This window comes from Globicephala melas, chromosome 17 (genome assembly GCF_963455315.2).
Source record: "Globicephala melas chromosome 17, mGloMel1.2, whole genome shotgun sequence".
NCBI classification, from domain to species: Eukaryota; Metazoa; Chordata; class Mammalia; order Artiodactyla; family Delphinidae; genus Globicephala; species Globicephala melas.
Window position 1 is genome coordinate 38,129,089 of NC_083330.1, and position 17,682 is coordinate 38,146,770.

The window sequence follows — 17,682 nt, forward strand, 5'->3', positions numbered from 1 at the left end:
GTTTCAATTTTGTCAGGTGGGTGGCTCTAAGATGACAGTAGCATAAGTGGCCTACATGAATCAGCTATTTCATGTATTCATTCTTCAAAAACTTATAGAGGAGCTACTATGAGCCAAGACTTGTCATAGAGACATTGAGAGGATTCCAAGAAGTCCCAGACTAGTTAAGGAGATCAAATGGGCCCTAACTGTAGAACATAAGGTCCATAAGCAAGGCACAAATATGCACTCTTGGTTGCAAGGGCAGAAATATATTGAGCTTTAAGTAATAAGGAATGTACTGGCTCACAGGATAGGAAAGTCCAGGGCAAGGTTGCCTTCAGGCACAGCTGGATCCAGGCACTCAACATCTTCAGAATCTTCTCTCAACTCTGTGTGGTCCTTGTTCTGGGGTAGGCTTACCTTTTGTGGTAACTAGAATGCTCTGAGTTTATTTTCTACTAGTTTAGCAAATTCCACTTAAAGAGAGCTATTTTCTAAGAGCTTCAACACAATTCTAGAAGTGAGAGATGGGGAGATGGGGGAAAACCGGAAGTTGACTCTACTCAAACTATACAGACTAGGTGTAGAAGAGCCAGGTGAAGGGGAGGGGAAGATGTTTTCCAGTGGAAATGGAACCATCTTTACCAGAAGAGGGAATAGATCCTAGAATTTTCCTCACCACAGTATAGTAGTTTAGATGAGGTAGTGGCCTGGTACCCTGTAGTTTCCTAAGAGAAGGCTTCCCAAAGGGACCAGTATATAAATTGGTCTTTAAACCTTTAGGAATGGGTGGGATCTGGTCATGGAAGGAAGAGAAGGTTTAGAGGGAAGGCCCACCCAGAGGAAGAGCAGCACAAGAAATGTGAATACTAATCAGTGATTTTAGACGAGAAGGTTATGTGTAATCAGTCTATCATTCGATGATACAAGTTGATCCAGAGAGAACAACCCTGAACTGAGGCAGGAGGCATCCCTAAGCCCTCTGGACAGACCTGCCTTGGGACTGCCTCAGTCTTTCAGGAATGATAAATTGCTTTCCGGAAAAGAAGCAGGGCTAGCAATGATGCAATTTTAAGTGAACTAAATGTCATATCACAGTCACTCTTGGTCAAAAACACACAAGAAAATACCTACAGAAGTTGCTGAGAAAGTTAAACCATTCCTTAGGTTGGGATATAATTTGCTGTTGGTGCTCTTAGATTTTTGTTTTCTTGTTTTGTCTTTCAGCGTATGGTGAGACAAGAGAGAACCTCGCCCGTTATGAGTTTTCCAATGAGCCTTGTGTGGAAAAAAAAACAGGTAAGAGAGCTCAATATTATCCTGAAGCACAGGATAACATTCTATCAATACAAGAAAGTAATATTGAGGTCTTAGAAATAGAGTTCGGATATTTTCTTTTGTTTTACTTTTTTGCCTTAAAAAAAGATAATAAAAGCCCTCAAAGAGGATTATTTATGAAAAACAGAACTCCATGGCCTGCTTCAGCCGTCATTGTAGGAGCACCTTTTCAGATACAAGTTGTTTTCCCAAACATTCTTGAAAATTCTGAGAGGCTGTGTAATGCTGAATGCTTTCAAGCCTCAAATCAGAAGCCAGAAAACAGCTCCAGGGCCTCGAAATGCTTCCAAATCTCTAAGGTTTTCTTATTTAAGATTTTAAAATTCCTAGTGTATCTGCCTCGAACACCCCAATCCACAGTCGTGAGCACAGGGAATTTTTATTTCATTGTGGACCCACTCTTTATAGGTTAATTCTACATGGGAGGCAATTTTGATAAATGATAGATAACCATTGTTATCTAGTCCTTCCCTCAACAAATGCAGAGAACCAGGAAGCAGAGACAAAGAGATCCAAGAAACAAAACCAAAGCCAATGTTTATTCTTGATTTTTGTCACTACATCTTTTGTGCTTCCTTATCTTCCTCTACTGTTAAATATATAATAACCGGAACTTTATTAATATACACATAAAGAAAACATGCGCAGCATGTGAGCGTGGTAGGTAGTGGCCGGTGTTGGCACCAGCGTTTATGAAGCAGGACTCTGCATGGTCTGCAGTGGTCTCATGCTGTTCCCAAGTGCAAAATCCTCCCACGAAAAGCAACATAAGCCACGTGGGGCTAAAGGAGGCGAATAACAACAAAAAGTTTCTGTTCAAACTAAGGGACAGGTCTGCGCTTTAATTTTTTTTCCTGAGACTTTGCTTTGTTCTTTCCTCCAACAAATGTTTTAAAATTAGTGAAATACCAAAGGAGATGTGGAGGAAGGAGATACGGGATGGAATTAGCAAAAGCATAAATGGAATCCGGGATGTGCTGTGATGGATGACTGATCGATCTCTTAATGAAGAAAAAATGCACGGAGTATTTCATCAGCCCCTCTTTCCCTAAGAGGGAAAAGCACATACATTTTTGTGTTTGGATAAATAGCTAAGGCTTTTGCAGAGTGGAAAAGTGTCATGAGAAAATGGAAAATATCTCTAATGTCTACAGCACATGAAATATCTAAGAGTAATAAAATAGTAAAGGGCAGGAAGGTATATCGTAAAAAATTATAGTGCACATGTTGGATGAAAAGCAAAATTATGGGATTAAATGGTTGTGTTACTGAAATAGCACTTGGTACATAGACTCAAACATTCCTTTTCACATTCAGTTTCTCAGAGGCTTGACTTCAGATGCCTGAGCACTTTCAACATTACGTTGGCCTTTATTCTTCTTTATCTGGAAAAACACGACAGCTAAAATTATACCTAAAAGAGAAAATGCAGAGTCAAAGAGATGGAGTCTTAAAATGTACTGTCACATTCATTTATAAGGTAGCACCTGCATAGGAAAAAATGACTCATGTAATTTCATTTTTGTTTGTGGTTCAACAAAGTTTCATTGTCCTGGTGATTAAGAGATTCTAGGCATGGGCTTTCTTGGATAAGTAAGCTTACCACTTATCTTGTTGTCAGTAAATATGTAACAAGTCCCAAGTCATATCGAAGCTGGTGGCTATCGCTGGGTCTCTATCAAGGAATATAGGACTTAATGCCTACACTACCCTGAAGACTAAGTGCGTGAGCATTAGACAGAATTCCTGAACTTCAGACACAGTCAATAAATGTTGATTCCAGTTCTTCTTCCTCTTCCCTAGAGGAAGTAGTCCAATGAGAAAAACCAGAAAGCTGTTCTTAGACCAATTCACCTACCTAAAGCCTACTTTCACCATGTCCACATCAAGTATTACATTTTCTTTGCCGTCTTCCTTGTCGCTCCAGCTTGAGTAGACTACCTAACCTCTCTGGTTTCCCCCATCTCTGACCTACTACAAAATTACATTGTGCATTTTAGCACTATGTATACTATAAATCAGAGACTTATCTGGAAAAGTAAGTTGTTTTTAAGAAATTAACCTGGCAGTAAGTTTACAAGAGGAATCATGGCAAAAAAGACTGGATACTCAGAAGCCCATTAAGAATCTTGCAATAATCCCAACCCTCCTATTTTGAAAAAAGTAAGGATATGAAACTACAAGATCCTATTACTTCTATCTTTAGATCACCAAACTCATCCAATCTTTAACTTGTTGTAAAATTATGAGAGTAAATGGTCATGTTAGAAAACCATGGCATAAAAACTCAAAAATCCTTTCAAGATGAGAGGACAAATAGAATAAGAAAAGGCATAGAAGTAGAGGGGAGTTTGATAAGTGAGTAAACCTCAAAGGCCAGCTCAATTAGTATAAAAGGTGTGCACCAAACTGTGGTTCTCAAAGAGAAATGATGGTCACCATGCAATATTAGGATGCGTAATGGTCATGTCACAAAGGCCCTTCTATGCCATAATAATGAGGAATTCGAATGGAAGGGTATAAGGAAATGAGATCCCTTTTAGAGCTGTGAATCAGAGTCCAATGTGGTAGACTGGATGGTGGCAGAAAAGACCAGATGCCAAGAGAGCAATTAAGAAGACTTAGAATAATCCCAGCTCTTCCTTTAAAAGAGAAAGGATGTGGAACTGTATAAACCCCTTTACACAGGTGAATTGATGAAGTATCTACTTTTTATTTTTAGTACATCTTTTTTGGAGTATAATTGCTTCTCAATGCTGTGTTAGTTTCTGTTGTACAACAAAATGAATCAGCCATATGCATACATATATCCCCATATCCCCTCCCTCTTGAGCCGCCCTCCCACCCTCCCTATCCCATCCCTCTAGGTCATCGCAAAGCACCGAGCTGATCTCCCTGTGCTATGCTGCTGCATCCCACTAGCTATCTATTTTACATTTGGTAGTGTACATATGTCGATGCTACCCTCACTTCACCCCAGCTTCCCCCTCCCCACCCTGTGTCCTCAAGTCCATCTTCTGTGTCTACGTCTTTATTCCTGCCCTGCCACTAGGTTCATTGGTACCATTTTTTTTTTTTTAGATTCCATATATATATACGTTAGCATACAGTATTTGTTTTTCTCTTTCTGACTTACTTCAATCTGTATAACAGACTCTAGGTCCATCTACCTCACTACAAATAACTCAATTTCGTTTCTTTTAATGGCTGAGTAATATTCCACTATATATATGTGCCACATCTTCTTTATCCATTCATCTGTTGATGGACACTTAGGTTGCTTCCATGTCCTGGCTATTGTAAATAGTGCTGCAATGAACATTGTGGTACATGTCTCTTTTTGAATTATGATTTTTTCAGGGTATATGCCCAGTAGTGGGATTGCTGGGTCATATGGTAGTTCTACTTTTAGTTTTATAAGGAACCTCCATACTGTTCTCCATAGTGGTTGTATCAATTTACATTTCCACCAACAGTGCAAGAGGGTTCCCTTTTCTCCACACCCTCTCCAGCATTTATTGTTTCTAGATTTTTTGATGATGGCCATTTTGACCCGTGTGAGGTGATACCTCATTGTAGTTTTGATTTGCATTTCTCTAATAATTAGTGATTTTGAGCATCTTTTCATGTGCCTCTTGGCCACCTATATGTCTTCTTTGGTGAAATACAAGTAGCTTATGGAGCTCAACAGCAAAAAAACAAACAACTCAATTAAAAAATGGGCAGAAGTATCTACTTCTAATACTTAACTTGTGGTGAAGACACCAGTTGAAAGAGGGTAAGGACTACAGTAGGTACTGAGCTGTTTACAAAAAAGAAGACAGGGAACTCTGCTATCTAGCCAGGCCAGGGGCCATGGCAGAGTGAGCCCTGTGATGCAGTGGAATTATTCTGAAATAATAAAGAATCAAGGCCCACAGTCACAAAACATAAAAAGGGGAGTTCTGCAACATTTCAGGTATGCCAGCATCTCCACTGGAAGGCTAGCTTCTACCTATTCCAACAATGGCAGACTAGACCATAAGCTCTGTGAGTGATGGATCTGTGTATATCTGTCACTGTGTTCCCCACCAAGCACTGTGCCTGACACATAGCAGAGGCACAGCTACTGCATTTCTTTCTCCTTCATCATGAAAGCTTGGTAACTAAGCATAAAATACAATAATTTATTCTTTAAAGCCTCTTATGTTGTATTTCCCAACCTAACCAGCAAGGCAGTGATAGGTAGAGGGTGGTACTAAAGCAGTAGCTCCCAATCAGGAAAGTTGGACATGGTTTACTGGTGATCTGTATTCTTGGTTATTGCCTAGATTGCCATTTGAGCAGCCCCATACCAGTCCATGAAGTCAGATCCTGATGTGAGCTTATGTTTCCAAGGCCCAGAACAGAAATCCTTGAATCTGAGAAATTATACTCACCGATGACCAAAAAGGTGGTAAGGAGTATACCAACTGTCATGCCCACAGTAGGTATCCCAGGCATGTGATCTGCTGGCTGGAAACACCTATCTTCCACACACTTGCAGAAAGTAACTGAAAAACAGAACCATATTTTGTAGATAAATTTTTGAGCGAACAATTGCAGAATCCCATCTCAAAGACAAGAATTCCTACAAACTACCATATTGACAGACATTATCCCAAGTTGCCTGCAGCAAAATATCTACCTGGTAAAGAGACAGTTCCTTCCAAGGGTGGCCGACCGCCATCATTGATGCGGACTGGGATGTGGTAAACTCTCTCCTCAAAGCCCGTGTGCTTGGTGGAGAGCCTGGCATGAGTTCCTGTCAGAATATGGAAAAAATGACTGATGTGAGAACACAACTGCAGGCCCCTGGATGAGCAGGAATAAAGTTCATCTCTGTATCATATAATACTAAAGTTGACTAGGAAATGGTTAGATATAAGTATGAGTTAAACTACCAAAAGTATTACCACTCCACAGGTACCCTCCAAAATGTCAAAAAGGATGCTAAAACATCCTTCAAGTTCTCAATTCATGACTTCTCTTTAGAAATGAATACTAAACATAGCAGGTTGTCATTACTCGTGGTAGTTATGTTCCATATAGTGTCCGCAAACACTGAATTAGAAAGAGAAAACATATTTGAAGAAATAACTGCTAACTTTTTTCCAAATTTGATGAAAAGTCTAAATCCTCAGATCCAAGAAGACAAACAAATCTTAGGGAAAAGAAAAACGAACAAAACTACACCAAGGCACATAATACTCAGATTACTTAAAACTAGTGAAAAAAAAAATCGTAAAGACATCCAGAGAAAAAAGACACATGACATTCAAAGGAACGAAGAAGAAACAATACAATCCAGAACACAAAGGAGAAATATCTTTAAAGTACTGAAAGAAAAAAGTCTCAATAAGTTTAAAAGTATTCCAGTCAGGGCTTTCCCTGGTGGTGCAGTGGTTAAGAGTCCGCCTGCCGATGCAGGGGACACGGGTTCGTGCCCCAGTCCGGGAGGATCCCACATGCTGCAGAGTGGCTGGGCCCGTGAGCCATGGCCACTGAGCCTACACGTCCGGAGCCTGTGCTCCGCAACGGGAGAGGCCACAACAGTGAGAGGCCCGCATACAGAAAAAAAAAAAAAAAGTATTCCAGTCAAATGTTCTCTGGTCACTACAGAGTTAAAGTATTTTTTTAATTTTATACGGTAGGCGGCCCTCTCACTGTTGTGGCCTCTCCCGTTGTGGAGCACAGCCTGCAGATATGCAGGCCCAGCGGCCATGGCTCACGGGCCCAGCCGCTCCGCGGCATGTGGGATCCTCCCAGACTGGGGCACGAACCCGTGTCCCCTGCATCGGCAGGTGGACTCTCAACCACTGCACCACCAGGAAAGCCCCAGAATTAAATTAGAAATCAGTAACCAGGAATATGTGGGAAATCCCCACATATATGAGAACTAAATAGCCCACTTCTAAATAACCCATGTGTCACAGGAGAAATCTAAAGGGAAATTAGAAAGTATTTTGAACTGAATGAAAATGAAAACATATCAAACTTTATAGAATACAGCTAACATGACACTAAGAGATAAATTTATAGCACCAAATGCCTATGTTAACAAAGAAAAAGTTCTCAATTGCCTCAGCTTCCATCTAAATAAAAATAGAAAAAGAAGAACAAGCTAAATACAGCATAAGAAGAATAAAGGAAATAACAAAGATCTGAACAATGAAATACAAAACAAAAAAATAGAGCAAAATCAATGAAACCAATAGCTGGTTCATTGAGAATATATCAACAAAATTAATAACTTCTAGCCAGCTTGATCAGGACCAAAATAGAGGCAAATTTTTCCAATATCAGAATGAGGTGATATCACTACATATTCTGCAGATATTAAAAGAATAATAAAATAACGTTATGAATAACTTTGTGCCAATAAATTAGACAAATCAAATGAAATAGAGAAATTATTTGAAAGATACAAACTAACAAGCTCAACCAAAAATAAATCTATAACTTGAATAGCCCTATATCTATTAAAGAAATTGAATTTGTAGTTAACTCATGGTAAGGACACCAGTTGAAAGAGGGTAAGGACTACAGTAGGCACTGAGTCCTACTGTAGAAAACTTTGGGCCAGAAGCCTTCACTGGTGAATTCTATCAAACATTAAGGAAGAAATAAAAAACAATTTTACACAAACTTCCAGGTAATTGAAGAGGTAGAACCCTTCCTAACTCATTCTATGAAGCCAGCATTACTCTGATACCAAAATCAGACGAAGACACTGCAAGAAGAGAAAAATACAGACCAATATACCTTAGGAATATAGATAGAAATAACCTTAAAATTTTAGCAGATCAAATCCAACCGCATATAAAAATGCTAATATTTCACCACCAAGTAAGCTTTATCCCAGGAAGAGAAGACTGAATTAACATCCAAAAGTTGATTGATATACTTCTCCAATTAACAGACAAAAACAACAACAACCAGGGCTTCCCTGGTGGCACAGTGGTTGAGAGTCCGCCTGCCGATGCAGGGGACACGGGTTTGTGCCCCGGGCCGGGAAGATCCCACATGCCGCGGAGCGGCTGGGCCCATGAGCCATGGCCACTGAGCCTGTGCGTCCGGAGCCTGTGCTCCGCAACGGGAGAGGCCACAACAGTGAGAGGCCCACGTACCCCCCCAAAACAACGACAATAACAACAACAACCAAAACCCCAAATCAACCATACAATCATCTCAATAGATGCAGAAAAATACAGCTGAAGTTTTTAGCACCCATTCCTAATTTAAAAAAACCCAAAAACACCTCTCAGCAAGTTAAGAATAGAAGATAGAGTCCTTAGTCTGATAAAGGGTATCTACAAAAAACCTATAGCTAACTTTATACTTAATGGTGAAAGACTATGAATGCCATCTCCCTAAGATTAGGAACAACAAGTTGTTTCTGCTCTCACTACCTTCATTCAACATTGTCCTGAAGATTTTAGCCGCTAAGAAAGCAAGCTAAAGATATAAAAGCCATCCAGACTGGAAAGGAAATAAAACCTATAATTCACAGACAACATGACTGTCTATGTAGAAAATCTATGAAAACGTAAGAAAAAGAGGGAGAGAGAACTTACAAGTGAGGTCAGCAATGTTACAAGGCTACAAGATCAATATACAAAAATCATCAATTATATCTCCATATCCTGGAATTACTTAAAAATTTTAAATTTTTAAACATCTAAAATAGCACAAACATATGAAATGCTTAGGGGAAATTCTATAAGAACTATACATTGAAAATTAGAACACATTGCTCAGAGAAAGTAAAGAAGACCTAAATAAGTGGAGACATAATCATATTCATGGATTGGAAAATTCAACTTTGTTAAGATGTAAATTCTCCCCCAAATTCAGCTATAGATTCACACAATCTCAATCACAATCTGCATAGGTTTTTTGGGTAGAAATAGACAAGTTCAATTCTAAAATTTATGTAGAAATGCAAAATAAATGTTTTGAAAAAGAACAAAGCAAGGACATTTACACTACCTGATTTCAAGTCTTATTATTGAGCTGTGGTAATCAAAACATTAGAGTATTGCTATAAAGACAAAGAGATCAATGAAACAGAAAAGAAAGTCCAGAAATAGACTCATATATATGTGGTCACTTGATTTTTGACAAAGATGCCAAGACAATTCAATGTGAAAATGACATTTTCAATAAATAGTGTTTAAACAATTAGATAGCCGTAACTGTAAAAGCTAAAATTATAAGACCTCTGGGAGAAAAAAAAATAGAAAAATTTAGTGACCTTGGCAAAACTTTCTTAAACAATACACAAAATAGTCACAAATTATACAAGAAAAAAGTCAGTAAATCAGATGTCATCAAAAAAATTTAGGGGCGGGCTTCCCTGGTGGCGCAGTGGTTGAGAGTCCGCCTGCCGATGCAGGGGACACGGGTTCGTGCCCCGGGCCGGGAAGATCCCACATGCCGCGGAGCGGCTGGGCCCGTGAGCCATGGCGGCTGAGCCTGCGCGTCCGGAGCCTGTGCTCCGCAACAGGAGAGGCCACAACAGTGAGAAGCCTGCGTACCGCAAAAAAAAAAAAAGAAATTTAATTTGCTCTTCAAAAGGCACTGTTACAAAATAAAAATGTAAGCCATGGCCTGGGAAAAAATATTTATAAACATATATCTGACAAAGAACTTGAATCTAGACTATATAAAGAATGTTTATGACTCAACAACAGAAGCCAAACTGCTAAAAATTTTAAGCAGGCACAATATTTGACCAGACACTACACCAGTGAAGATATACGCATGGCAAATAAGCATATGAAAAGATGTTCAACACCATTAGTCATTAAGAAAATATAAATTAAAACCATAACGGCCCAGCAATCCCACTCCTGGGCATATATACCCTGAGAAAACCATAATTCCAAAAGAGTCATGAACCACAATGTTCCTTGCAGCACTATTTACAATAGCCAGGACATGGAATCAACCTAAGTGTCCATCGATAGATGAATGGGTAAAGAAGATGTGGCACATATATACAATGGAATACTACTCAGCCATTAAAAGAAACGAAATTGAGTTATTTGTAGTGAGGTGGATGGACCTAGAGTCTGTCATACAGAGTGAAGTAAGTCAGAAAGAGAAAAACAAATACCGTATGCTAACACATATATATGGAATCTAAGAAAAAAAAAAGGTCATGAAGAACCTAGGGGTAAGACAGGAATAAAGACACAGACCTACTAGAGAATGGACTTGAGGATACGGGGAAGGGGAAGGGGAAGCTGGGACAAAGTGAGAGAGTGGCATGGACATATATACACTACCAAACGTAAAATAGATAGCTAGTGGGAAGCAGCCACATAGCACAGGGAGATCAGCTCGGTGCTTTGTGACCGCCTGGAGGGGTGAGATAGGGAGGGTGGGAGGGAGGGAGACCCAAGAGGGAAGAGATATGGGGACATATGTATATGTATAACTGATTCACTTTGTTATAAAGCAGAACCTAACACACCAGTGTAAAGCAATTATACTCCAATAAAGACGTTAAAAAAAAACAAGTTAATAAATATGTTAACAACTCACATAACCATATTAAAAAAAACAATGGAATACTACACTCCCACTACAGTGGCTAAAATTAAAAAGACTGAGCATAGCAAGCATTGGGAAGAATATTAAGCAACTAGAATTCTCATTCACTGGTGGGAATGTAAAATGTTACAGACTATTCGGGAAGCAATTTGATATTCTCTTAAAAATTTGACTGTATAGCTACCATATGATGACTTCTAGGTATTTAACCAAGAAAAATGAAAGCATAGCTCCTACAAAGCACTTGTTCACAAATGTTCATAGCAATTTTATTTGAAATAGCAAAAATTGGAAGCAATTTAAGTAATAATCAATATGTTAATGAATAATAAATCATGATATAGTCATACAATGGAATACTATTCTACAGTATAAAGGAGTGAAGTGTTGATATATGCAACAACATAGTGAAATCCCCAAATATGTATACTAAGTGATATTCACCAAACAAAAAAAGAGTACATGCTGTTATTTAATTTAGATAAAATTCTTGAAAATGCAAACGAATCTATAGTGACAGGAAGCAGATCAGTGATTACCTGGGGTGAGGGATGGACAGTGTGGGGTGGAAAATAGGGATTGCAACAGAGCATGAATAAAACTTTGGGGGGGGGTGGAACTCTTCTTATCTGATTGTGCTGATGGCTTCAATGGTATATACATATATTGATTTTTATAAAATTGTATGCTTTAAATATGTGCTGTTAATTGTAAGTCAATTATATTTCAATAAAGCTCTTTTTAAAAATCATGATGAGCGGGTTTCCCTAGCGCGCAGTGGTTAAGAATCCACCTGCCAATGCAGGGGACACGGGTTCAAGCCCTGGTCCGGGAATATCCCACATGCCGTGGAGCAACTAAGCCCATGTGCCACACTACTAAGCCTGCACTCTAGAGCCCGCGTGCCACAACTACTGAGCCCGTGCGCCACAACTACGGAAGCCCTCGTGCCTAGAGCCCATGCTCAGCAACAAGAGAAGCCACCGCAATGAGAAGTCAACGCACCGTACCCAAGAGTAGCCCCCCCTCGCCGCAACTAGAGAAAGCCCGCGCAGCAAGGAAGACCCAACACAGCCAAAAATTAAAATAAATAAAATAAATAAATTTATTTTAAAAATAATCATGATGAAACCTGTTTCTCAGCTGCCATTGGAAATTTTGCAATGTTGCTCTGATTGTCCAACTATTCATGTACACTAAGAGAGATGTTGTGTATTAACAATCTTTCTTTCCTCCAAACCCCGGGGGCTTTCAACCCTCTGGAGAGCTTGCCTGTGCAAGTTTCCACAGCATGAACTTCTTTCCTGGAGCGTGGAAGAAAGCTCTGTGTTGAGTGCTGCATGCATACCAAGGCAAATAAAAACTCATTCCATCGCCCATCAGTGTTTTTCTCGATGTTCTTTTGACAACTCACCATTGATTTTGGAAACTTCCCAGTCTTTTTGTAAGCTTTCACTGCCAAGGGAAAATGTAAAGTGTCGACCCCGAAATAACTGCTGATCATCATCGGTGGCCTCGAAAATGAGACTTCCGGGTGCTTTCGGGGGATAGCAGAAGAACAAGCCTGTGTACTCCTTGACCAGCCGCGGGGGGTTGTCGTTCACGTCCGTGAGGGTCAGGTGGAATTGCGCCACGGAGCTCAAGGAGGATCCGCCTAAGGAATTGAATCATTGAAATATGGTATCTGCTTTCTCATTCTCCTCTCAGTAAGAAAGGATATTTCCTTTTCTTTAAAAAAATATTTACAATTCAGACCTAGTTTCATTTTCTGCTTAGAAAGTCTTGATAATAATAAGAACTATGTGCTAACATTTTATATACATTACTTCAAAACAACACTGGTGTACATTTACAGATGAGAAGACTGAGGTTCAGAGAAGTTGTGTGACTTGCCCAAGGTCACATAGCGGTAGAGAGGCTTCCAACCCAGGGGATCTGACTCTAGAGCCCACACCTTTAATCGCTCAACACTGACTTAGGCATGTTCGTTAAGTTTTCTAAGGCTCATTTCTTCAGCTGTAAAACGTGACTTTATGAGGATCTGACATGTATTCTTAGAAAATTGTACAGAGCTGTACAAATGTTATTTGCTGTGGTGTCCTGGAGAAAATTTTGACCTCTGTAGCCTGAACAATTGGTAACTGTGTGATCATGGGCAAGTTACTTCTCAGTACCTTGGTTTCTTCATACATCAAATACGGTCAATAATAGTACCTACCCCATAGTGTTGTATGAGGGGTAAGTGCTTAGAACAGGACGGTCAGTACAACGTAAACACTTACTGTTCTCATTCTCCCTGATGTTTCTACAATTTCTGACTCAGACCTGCTTCAATTCCAGTAAACACTACTTGCCTGCTTTTCTTGTCGGCTGTCTCCCTAACCAAAGGAGGAAGTCATTTCATCAATGTGTGTCATTTCAGGGCCAACAACGGCAAACAGAGCAGGGTTTTGAACCCTGGTTTCGATTCATGAAACTTCTAAAATGTGAGAGGCCTTTAGGACACATCCAAAGCGAAGTGCTGACCCCACAGTACATTTTAGCGGAAGGCACAGCACAAAGGCTTAGCCAGAAACTTCCTGCTGATTAAATCAGGAACTTTTAAATTGAGAGTTAAATTTATGGAGTGTGATAGTGGTATGTGCTAGAAAGAAGCACATCAACTAGAAGTAAGAGAGAGAGCCAGTCCCCGACCTGCCTCAGCGAGGCCCGTCCACTCACACACCACCATTCCAAGTTCGACACACGCTTCTGCATGTCTACCCTCACTGGTTTAACGTGCCTGCAGTACTTTTGTTTTTCTTCATCTTTTCACACACAGGGACCATTTTCATGATTCCCACCTATTGGAATGTTCCGCATTCCAGCTCCCAACCCTGGGCTTCACATTTTGAAAGTTTCCTTCTTTGGTATAAAACTATATTTATTTAGTCATAATCTGTTCAACTCTAATTTTTTGGTAAGCCAGGCAGATATATTTATTGTCTAATTCAAGGCTCTGACCAGCATAAGATCAACAGAATCCCGACTCCAAGTTGGAAAATTCCATTTAAACGTAAAGAAACTCAGTGTTTTAATCACGAGCCTTATCACTGGTAAGCATAATATTCCTGTGAGTTTATTTTTATAGCTATCTAAGATTCAAACATCCTTGGCTCATCTTTATAATAAATCTTTCCTTTCAAAAGTTCACCTGGTTTCATCAAAACAGATATCCAGGGCCACCCAAATCTACCAAATCAGAATCTGCAAGGTGAATTCCTATCTGTATGGAACAAGCTCCCGGGTGATTCTGGCATATATGAAGTTGAGAACATTGAACAAAACATTTTATGCTTCAAAAGGATGAGACCTCGGTCACTGCAATTTAAGCCTGAAGGAGCAAGTAATAGTCTAGGTAGGCAGGTCAGTGGTTTGACCCTGCTCCCTGGAGAAACCCACAGCCACTTTGGAGGAAGGGAGGTAGCTCAGTGGGGACACAGGAACCTTCCTAGAAGCTGTGGTCCCTTCAGGACACCACAGAGTGAGCAGCAGCCCTGAAGCCTAGCCAGCCTCCGGGTGCATCCCTGCCTGAAAGAGCCCTGCTACCGGGCACGGGGGTTCTCATCTTGAACAAAGCCGAGAAGGTGTGAGCACTTCTCTCCACTTTTGTACCCTTTTCATTTTTCCACTGTAAGATATTCTGACAATTTGACCCAGTTTCCCACCCACCTCACCCTCCTTCCCATTTCTACTGATGTAGCCCCTAATCATTTGTGTTACCTTTTATTTATTATTATTTTTAATTTATGTATCTATTTCGGCTCACCTACTTCTGTTGCCACCACTTGTACCCGATACAGACTTTCAGCTTCCCTGTCCAGCGGAGCCACACTAAAGATCTCGCCGGTGACGGGGTCAATTTTTAGCCAACCTCTCTTGTCACCTCTTAGTGAATAACTTTAGCAAGAGAAAAGAGCAAAAGGAAGCCCACATTACTCTGCAGGAAAATGTAAAGATAGTTTATGCATCACTATGCTATTATATCAGCACTATCCCTTGCATATTACTGACAACATATTTAAAGAAACATGATCTAATATCATTACTGCTTTATTTGCAAACCATCTGCCTTCAAAGGGAGGATTTGTTCATCCTTACAAAGTGGTTTTTGTACTTGTTTTAAAACAAAAGGTATCGTCACAAACTCTAGCAGAAAAAAAGTTAAACTTTTCTGGCAATCAAAGAATTTCAATTAAAACAACCTGGAATTATCTTTTAAAATTGATTAGCAAACCGCCCCCTCTCAGAAAACTTGAACACTCATTGGTGGAAATGTGTGAATGGGTGGATACTCAGAGGCTACTGGTGGGTGGCGCAGTGAATTCCTCATTCAGCAGACATCTATTGAGGGCTTAGCAAATATCATGCTGTGGACCAAGAGAGGAGATTACACAAAGGGATTCTAGGCCGGTGGAGGAGACAGACACAGAGACAGATAATTCCAGTAAAATGTGGTGAATACAAAGAGGCCATGTGGAATCCCAAATAAATTAAAGGGAATCAGAGAAGTCTTTCTGAAAGAGTAGATGTTAACTAAAGCAAGACAAAGAAGGATGCTTTAAGCAGAAGGAATTGTATGAACTAAGGCTGAGAGGCCAAGGAGTAGCTTAGGGTGTGGAGGCATCAGACGTTCCAGCAGTGGTGGGATAACATATCAATAGGACGCAGTGGATGGCAAAAGACGAAGCCAGAGGGATTGGAAAGAGCTGAAACATGAGAAGCAGTGGGCAGCCAGGGAATGGTGGTAAGCAGGATGGTGACCTAGTCATGTTTGTGTCTTCAATGGAACTCATTGGTAGGTGTATGAAAGGTGAATTTGAGAGAGACAAGCCTAGAACCACAGGAAAACCAATTTCTATAGCCTTTTGGGAACAACACATCGGAGCCATAAGGATGTCTATATCTTTAGGTCAAAGAATCCCACCTCTGGAAATGTTCTCCAAATAAAAAACAATTGAATAGAAGTTAAGAAAAAGAATTATATACATACATTCAAAACTTTTCTAGAATTTAAAAAAAAATACTGGAAGCAACCTACATGTCCAGTAGTAGGAGAATGATTAAGAAGTTATAATGCGTTAGTTCAAATTAACTTTTCCCCAGTGTTAGAATATTCTATATGCCAAGCACTGTGTTAGGTTATGTGTATGGTCGGTGAATTAAAAATTCCTATGTAGTCGGGATTTCTGAGTGAGACAGACACCCGTTGGAAGGTTTTCAGAGGAGTCACAGGATCTGATTTACTTTTTTAAAGACCCACACTCTGATTGCAGTGAATGGACTCAGGGAGGGGTGGAGGAGATGATTATGGTGACCTGGACCATTGCAGAAGTGGTGAGAAGCAGGTGGATGAAAGAATCTCTAATATTTACTGATACATTGGATTAGGAGCCACTGGGTGCTAATGGATTCTAAGTTTGTGGACCTGAAAGAAAGAAAAGAATTACATTGCTCAGGCTTTGGCAGCTTTTGAGTCATCCTTAATTCTTAACTGACTCATTACTAGCATTCGATCTACTGATTATTCCTCATTCATGAAGTACTTTTTTCATTTGTCTCTTACAGGACACTCCCTTTCTCAGTCTTCTTTCTCATCTTCCTGATTATAACTTAATAGTACATACGTTATATCTTTTCCTGGACCCATCTGAGGAATGATCTTAAATGCCTTTGTTTTCTCCACTCATAAACTCAAATTTTTACTCACTTGTCTCTGACTAATAACTTTCATAGCATTCTCATAAGGGAGATAGAAGCATTTGTTAAACAATAAATGGTTGTTAAATTAGGAACATTTTGTGCCCCATCATAATTAGTGACTGATGTACAGAGCAGTATCTACACTATCCATACAGTACAACCCAAGTCTTCTTTCCTTTCTCATATTTGTCTTTCTTTTTTTTTTTTTTTTTTTGCGGTACGCGGGCCTCTCACTGTTGTGGCCTCTCCCGTTGCGGAGCACAGGCTCCGGACGCGCAGGCTCAGCGGCCATGGCTCACAGGCCCAGCCGCTCTGCGGCATGTGGGATCTTCCCGGACCGGGGCACGAACCCGTGTGCCCTGCATCGGCAGGCGGACTCTCAACCACTGCGCCACCAGGGAAGCCCTCATGTTTGTCTTTATGAAAGTTGACAAGTGCTTGCAGAGCAAAACAGTAGGTGGGATCTTAGACAGACAATAAGAAAAAGGTCTTGGAACTGATTCCAATTGCCTAAATGATCGCTCAGTGGGAGGCAAAACTCCCCTTAAATGTTTAGAGGCACTTAAGGAATTGTCATTCATAACCACATGCATGGGTTTTAAGTCATGCTAAAACATCTGTCATGCCATGGACAGTAGGACTGATGTTCTACAATAGAAGCAAAAGATCCGGGTTCAAGTCCTATCTGTGTGCTTATTAACTAGATGATCTTAAAAAGGTTACAGATATTGATACAGATATGGATACATACACATACATATGTTATCTTAGAAAAATTAATTATCATTGCACATATTTAAGGCAAATCTGTGTGGGTTCTATTGCACTGAAAAAAAAAAAAAAGATTGAGAACTGCTAAGGTAGAAAGAGTTACACATCTTGTTTAACCTTCTCATCCCATGCACTCATCTCTCCAGGGCTGAGTTCTGGAATGAGTCTTGTTGCCCCAGACTTGCTCTCTGCAAAGCTGAGGATCCTATACGACCCCCTTTGAGAAGATTCCCTTCACCCTATCAGGTGGCTGAGTCTGCCGAGTCAGGT

General features: G+C 40.1%; 1 protein-coding gene across 1 annotated transcript in view; it reads right to left on the reverse strand.

Annotated features, from left to right (window-relative positions):
- Positions 1-2,633: 2,633 nt before the first annotated feature.
- CDH17 (cadherin 17) overlaps positions 2,634-17,682 on the reverse strand; it is a 54,850-nt gene continuing 39,801 nt past the window's right edge. Inside the window, 5 exon segments of the mRNA XM_060287247.1 lie at positions 2,634-2,734; positions 5,739-5,852; positions 5,987-6,103; positions 12,314-12,553; positions 14,708-14,838. Of these exon segments, the coding sequence (XP_060143230.1) occupies positions 2,634-2,734; positions 5,739-5,852; positions 5,987-6,103; positions 12,314-12,553; positions 14,708-14,838 (703 nt within the window).